At 42.0% G+C, this 7,584-nt stretch overlaps 1 protein-coding gene across 8 annotated transcripts in view; it reads right to left on the reverse strand.

Moving 5' to 3' along the window:
- Positions 1-6,546, reverse strand: part of GPC5 (glypican 5) — a 735,781-nt gene extending 729,235 nt beyond the window's left edge. For all 8 annotated transcript variants that reach the window (XR_012584227.1, XM_074563128.1, XM_074563139.1 and 5 more), the window contains exon 1: positions 6,323-6,546. Coding sequence is in view for 7 of the 8 variants with exons in the window: in XM_074563128.1 (XP_074419229.1) it covers positions 6,323-6,488 (166 nt within the window). In the remaining variant the exon portion in view is untranslated. The remainder of the gene's footprint in view (positions 1-6,322) is intronic.
- Positions 6,547-7,584: the final 1,038 nt, after the last annotated feature.

Consider the following 7,584-nt stretch of genomic DNA (forward strand, 5'->3'; position numbering starts at 1 on the left):
CACAGCTGCTTTCAATGGTCAGGAAAAAGTAACCAAACACATCATGCAAAAGAACCCAACTGACTAAAACTGGAGCGGTTGCTCAAAACCCAGAGAGGGGCTTTGTGGAGAGCTACAGAACAAGCAACAGCTTATGGATAACATTTCAGAAGAGGGTATGTAAACCAGCAAGCGAACCAGGTCGTTCCATTTCAGTACAACCAATGTTAAAAACCCACAGACTTATTTTCTGTGTTTTCACATCTAAAAATCTTCCTGTCTTCCACAAGAATCATTTTGTCAATAAGCAATTATTTTGAAATACAGTGAGAAAACATTTTCTGCTCCAATAAGAAATATTGGCTCTTTTCAGTACCAAGTTATGAAGACCCTACGCTGCAATCTATTTTTAGACAAGATCACAAGACATCAAAAAGTGAAATAACTTATCTTGTAATAACATATTAACATAAACAGTTATAGTACAGGAAAGGTTTTACAACTGAAAGCCATCTAGATGGGTGTAGAAAAAACAGTTCAGCAGTAATAAAATGTAATTACTCTGAGGTATAGGTTTACCTATTTCCAAAAGATCCAGAGCTGATTTCAAACTTTTATTCATGGTCTCAACCATACAAATCTATATTTTCAGTACCTTGAGATAAAGTGCTCGCAGGATGAGGACGCCAATTTGCCAGGAAGAGAAAATACCAGATGTGTGGTAAATTTCTGCCTGTCTGCTTAGACGAATACGTCCATGAGGTCAAATCCAGAGTCTGAAAAATCCCAAAACAGACCTAGGATTGTCATGATAAACAGTCTTTTAAAAGCCAGCACTGAAGTGCCATAGGGCCTGGAAGCAATTGTTCAAACCAGTGGTTTACTGCAAAATAGATTTGCAACCTGTATCAAACATCTGTCCTTCTCATGCTTGCCCTTTAATATCCGTTAACTCATTTTTGTTCCAAGCGCCACTCCAGACTTAGCATTAATCACCATCATTATGACTAAAGTACTTTATCATTGTTAAATAAAAGAGGCAGGGATCAGCCTCAGGCACCTGGCCTTGACTGTCCGCACTGCTGAACTATCATCTCACCTCTTTCTGAGGCTCTGTTCAAGTGGTGCCAGGACTTCTCTCAACGCAGTGCCCAACTGCACTTCTAGGGATGGTGTGTTCTACACTATTCTACACATACTGCTTTCAGAGGACACCATAGGCAACACTGTAGTACAGGTTTGGCTCCTTCCTAACACCCTCTAAGATCATCCTCCTACTAGCAGGAACCCTAGCAAGGTACAGGCATCCCTTCATACACCCATGCTACAGCTCACGGCACAAAACGTGCATTCATGTTACACTACACCCGCTGCCTGCGAAAAGCCTTCCTATTTTTAAGACTGACTGAATTGTAGGCGAGGAGAACCCCAAAAATCCATAGTGCCTTAGCATTACAAGAGCATCATATTGGATCTAGAGAAGACTCAAAAGGCAAACACCATCAAGTGAGGACAGTCGGTCCCTTCTACAGGATACCAGCCTTTAGCAGTGCAGACATGAGCCAATCTGCTCCACCCAGCATGAGATCCCAAAATGTTTCAAGAATTGTTTCACAGTGATCATTTTGTGGATCCAGAGATGAAATATTACTTGTATGCAGGAACCAACAGTGTATGTTCACACACACAAAAATATGTTGCGGGCAACAGTCCTTACAAAATCAGATGTGATATAATGAACATCAATAACTGATACGACAGAGCAACTCACTTTTTGTCTCTACCTAAAGCCTCTTCCGGAGATCTGAATGTCAGTTAGACAAATAGAGTAACTAGAAGTGCCCTTGCCTGTACACACCAAAAAGAAAAAAAAAATTAAAAATTCTTGATTTGATTTCAGATAGAACCAAAATCCAGATTACCTGGATGTAACTCATACTAGAAACCCCAATTAAAATTCAAAGATCATTTTGTAGTTGCATCAAAGTACTCGGATCTGGATTTTAAACGGACTTCTATTATCACATTAAGCTGAATTAGCAAGAATATTTTAACTTGAATTAACAAAAGAGCATTGCACACCAACTTTTTCTGAGATTATCTCATCCTTCAAGCATAGTTTGCCTCATTTATTCAACTTCATATGCATAATGATCCTCTATCAAAAAGCCTTTGCAATAAAATTTATACTAATCACATAGTTTTCACTCTTTGTTTCTTGTTCTCACAGCTGAATACATGACCTCCCGAAAGTTGCTGAAATCTAGATTGATTCCTGAAAAAAAAAAAAAACCACGAACAAAAAAACCCAACCAAACCCAAATAAACAAACAAAAAAAAACCAAACCACAAACACCAAAAAACCTGCTGAGAACTTGGAAAAAATATCTCCAGCATTTTCTTCCACTTCACTGGGAACTGTTTGATTCTACAGTTCCAGCAAATGTAACATTTTTCAATAAGCCATGGAATTCAGCTTTTTGGTGCAAACAGAAGCGCCTGACAGTTTGTTTGCCGATGTACCTACTGGAAGCCCTTTGCCAAGAAGACAAGGGTGACTGGCTTACTGTCACATCCTATTCTGCTGCTCTACAGATTCCAAGAGAAGGAAACTGGAGAAGAAATCTTATTTGCAACCAAAAGAACAAGGAGAATTGAGAGCTCCCATCTGTCTGAAAAATGAGCTGCTGAAATCAGCTATAAACTCTAGCTTTACTAGCATACATGGGGTAAGAGTGGAATTCTTCAAGAAAGTGGTTTATGTTGCAATATCAGAAACTGAGCATAGGAAACAAAAATATGTTAAAAGAAGTATTTTGCAGAAACCAATTTTATTTTTAAATAATCCAAACAATGTGTATATACAAAAATAAAACAAAAAAAAACCCAAACCAAACCTTTGTGGCCTTTTTGTATTTAATTCATGCTTCGCATATTGTTTGATTGCCCATATAATGAAAAGGGTTTTTTAGGATTTTTAATTAGTGAGGTTTTTCTGGACAGCCTCAACACTATCACACTTGTAGCACAGAACCAGACAGTAAAAAACAAAGTATTTTTGCAACTAACATTTAAAAGCAGTATGAAAGTGATAAATGTTTCAATGCAGCGTGTGATGGGGCTGAGCATAACTCTGTACTATAGTTCACAAATCACTGCTACAAAAGATTGAGCACAGCTAGTCAGGTTTCTTCATTGCTGGGGGGTAGCAATAAAAAACCTTGGTTTTGTTAAAGATATTAATTTATCTTGATTATTAGCTGCCAATTTCAGCACCATGATATCCTGTTATGAGACTGATAACACAAACTCAAATTTGTGGTTCCCATACCCCTCAAGATCACCTTCATGCATGTATCTAGCATTTTTGCTTATAATGATAGAGATATTTTTGCTCCTTCAAAGATACATGAACTACATACAATGGCTGCAAAGCTAATTATATAAAATAATGCACAGTGTTTTGCGCTAACATATATTCAAAATACAGACACATGGCAGTCCTCAAATGAAACAGAATTATAATTTGCATGATTTACTGATATAAGGCTGCTTATTCTTTATTACTACTAAGAAGATGAAAAAATACAATTCTGAATGCTACAGTCTTATTTTTACATAAGCAATGAAAACAAGGCCAACGTAAGCCAACTTCTTCCCTATAATTTTTCTGACTATAGAGGTAGCCTTCCACTGTATACAAATCCATACACCAGCTAACATTCCCACATTTTTTCAGCTAGTGATCCTTCTCCATGTAAAAGGTGTGGTTCAGCTTAAGGCATTTAAATGAAGGTGTCCTTATACAAGCTAAGTCTAAAGTACCCCTAAAATAAAGAAATGTAGGCAATACGATAGAAGCAAAGGACCTATGCAGTTCACTCTGAAGTCGACATCTAACATTTGATAGCTGAGTAGCTCCCAGATGCCACTGGCTGTCCTGGCCGTGCAGTGCAGTTGCCCACAGATATCCCACCCACTGCCACTCCAGAAAGACACGAGTCTCCCAGAGGTATCGCATCTGCCAGCCCCATGGGGATATTCCAGAGACTCTAGGGAAACTCAAATGGTGCCAGATGCCTACATTTAAGTAACCAAATTAAGCCTTATAAAGGCAGCTTTGACATCTGTTTCCACAAGTGGACACCTACGGAAAGTGTTTGTGTGTGTTTCACACACAAATGCCTTTCTAAGTGCCATCAGATGAGATTTTAAAATATTTTTTATTTCTTGCCTCAAAAAAAGGCTGAATATAGAAGATCAGTAGCAAAAGTGACATTTCTTTCCTCTTCGCATTATGTTTCCAGCCTACGAATACCTTTAATCACATCTAAACCTTCTAAAATACTCATTTAATCCCCATTTTCTTGTCATCTCCAATTCTGAATAGATTTTACTGTTCGCAATTATTTGTTTCATGTACCTCTGAGATCAAAGCTAGTCAGAGTGAGAACTCTGACGCTTGTACTTGGTTCCTCGAGGGCTGGCGTTTTCCAGGCTGCCCCCAGCAATGCAATTCCTTCAAAGGGTGGAAGGCTGCTGACCACACAGCTGTACCGCACCTCCTGCTGACTGCTGTTTGCAGGGGCAGCAGCGGAGAGAGGAATTCTTTTATTACTCTTCTAATTCAAAACCAGCTTTTGCTTCAGGAACAGCAAATACAGAAAAGTCAAAAAAAGAAAATGAGAGGGGTGTTATAAAAATATTATAGGGGAAGGGAGGAAATCAGAGAGGAGGGCAGAAGAAATATATATAAAGTACTGTAGTTCTTTCCTCTTGAGGCAACGTGATTCCTCCTTATCCCCAGTATACAAGCGAATCCATGGTATCAAAGTAAATGACAATGGCAGAGAAAGTGTAATAGTTACGCTAGACTGTGGAATGAGAAGAATATAGATAAACTGCTACCATACCATTCATACTGATATAATTGACACAAATTATCAGCACAAAAAATTTAAATCACTGACAGGGCTTTGACTCAGATTTCACTTTCCAGACATCTTCCTTTGCACAGTACCCATCTATCCAGGCTTTCCAATTAAAGTGTTTATTTTCTTTTTAGCAAAGACAATAATATAACCTTTAGCTCAGGACAATGTAAGAAGACGATGCAAGTTCTCAAATGTACTGGTAGCCTAAATATAGTACTTTGATTTGTAAACTACACTTTGCAATATTAAGCCCGTTAAGTTTAGGATTATCTGTTATGTTTTAAAATAGAGTGATTAAAAACTTGTATTTTGAAGTTATTCCTTTAGGAATGAAAATAGTATGCCCTATCTCAACTTGCAGTTAATAAAAAATACACAGATTACCTTAAAAAAAAAGGAAGATGCTATTGATAGTTTAAAGTGAAGGGGATGTTAATTTAGCTTTTGTTGCACTGAGAAGTCATTTTCTATCATGACAGCATTGACTCACATTTACTAGTTAACATGTCATCTAAACATGAACATACTTTACAGATATTGGGGGCGGGGGGGGGGGGGGGGAAGGTGTTTTTCCAATGCTATATCCCTGACCATAAAAATACCTAAATTTTAATTCTGTGATTAGCACCACTGAAATCAACTGAGTTTCTCACCAGGCTGGAAAGAAACCCCAAATCTAAGAAGGTACATCTTATTACATACATGCTTTGTCACGTCATTTAGCATCTGCTTGAAAAAAGTTTCATTGTTGATATAAATGCTAGGATGTACTCAAATTGCCATTATTTAAGGCATTACTTTCCCGGGAATTTCATTCAGTTACAGCTATAGGCAGACATCCAGTAGACAAAATGTGCAGATCCACCACTCGCTGTGGTGTAAATCATTCTCATTTCACACAAGAGTAACTCCACCAGTCCAAGACGCAGTTCGGCGCTCTCCCTGTCCCTTCAGGGTCTGCACTGGCACCGATGTCCCTGTGCCTGCCCACAGACAGCTGAAAGCACGGCGACACCCCCAACCAGCTGAAGCTGGCTCTCTTTGTGCCCCACGCGATACGAGGGGGCGCAAGTGGCTTTTAGGCAGGTGTCGGGGTGCTCCAGCTTTTGCAGAGCGTTTTCTCACTCGAGTAAGGAGACGGACATCCCCCCCGCCACGAAAAAGACCCCATCAACCCCCGATGTAAGCGCGGAGGCAGGACGGCCCAGGAGGCACGACCGGTGCCCAGCGGAGCCGCAGCTGGAGCGGGCGAGCCCCGGCAAGCCCCGCCGCCGGCACCACCCGCTCATCACCGTCAGCGGCACCAAAGTCAAACCCGCCCTCCCCGCACCCGGGCAGAGAAGCCCCCGGGGCCCCCGCCGCTCCTCGCCCCTTCTGCCCCCCCAGCTCCCTGCGGGTTGTCCCTTTACCTGCCCTCGGGGACTCCGGGATGCCTCGGAGGGGACCGAGCTGCCGCATCTGGAAAACTTTCCGGACGCTCTCGCAGCTCGGCGGCGGCTCCGCACCCCCGGAGGCGGCGGCCAGGAGGAGGGCGCCGAGGCTGAGGACGCCGAGGCTGAGGCTCTTCCCTCCCATGGCAGGGAGCGCGGCTGAGACGCCCCCGAGCCGCCGCCGTCGGGCCCGCGTCCGCCGCCGGGGGCGGGGGGGGGGGGGAAGCTGCCAGCACCGCCCCCGCCGGGACCCTCCCCCGGCCCGGCCCCCGGCTGCCCACCGCCCGCGTCTCGGTGCCTTCACACCGCCCCGTCGGGGCTGGGAGGTGGGCATGGACCGTTTGGGGAGACCCCCACATGGCCCGGGGGGGTGCAGGGTGGGGAGGTGAAACATGCAGGGAAAAGAAGCAACGCGTTGCTGTGTAAGCAATAAACCCCAGAAAGCACGAAAAAAAGAGAGACTTAAAATAAACTGTAGTGCTTTTAGGAACTATTCGCAATAAACTTACAAGCTTACACAATTCACTTCGGCTTTAAATGCCAAACTTTTGCTTTTCTGACAGAAGTCTTCAAGAATTCAGACATCTTCAAGAGGTCTTCAAAAATTTCAATTTTCTTAGGCAAAAGTGATAAAGGACCAGTTTTACAAAACCCTCTCATGTCTACGAGCCAAAGTCCAATGGTATCTGTCAGAGCAGCCAAGGAAGCAGCTGGGACTCATCAGGTTATCTTTCAAATAGCTTCCTTGATGCCAGATTTAAGAATCCCCTCCATGCACAAATTTAAGTGTCACACCTCATCCCTTGTAGCTGATAATGGTTCTTAGTCCATCTTGAAGCTGACGATGGTCATTCAACACTAGTCAGCATTAGTCTATCCCAGCTTTCACTTTAAAATAAATCTTTGGGGCAGCAATTTCAACACAAGACTGCAAAAAGAGTTCAAAGCGTGAATTATTCTATGCATCCATTTGAACACAGGTAACAAATTGACATATAAGTTATTAAAACTTGCACTACAGGTCAACCACTTCTCTGCTGAGCAAAACAATAAAAGAACAGCTTTACATTAACATTATCCAGTCTACTGAGTGACAACTTAGTTCCGAAGAAGCAGAGAGGACTAGTGTTTCCCTTTTTTGAATCATCTGTATTCCTGGATTTGACAACTTCCTTCTGACAGCAAGTTCCAACATATATTATACGAAATGTCCTTTAATAGAATTTGTCCTACTGTTGTTA

The sequence above is a fragment of the Larus michahellis genome, chromosome 1 (genome assembly GCF_964199755.1).
Source record: "Larus michahellis chromosome 1, bLarMic1.1, whole genome shotgun sequence".
NCBI classification, from domain to species: Eukaryota; Metazoa; Chordata; class Aves; order Charadriiformes; family Laridae; genus Larus; species Larus michahellis.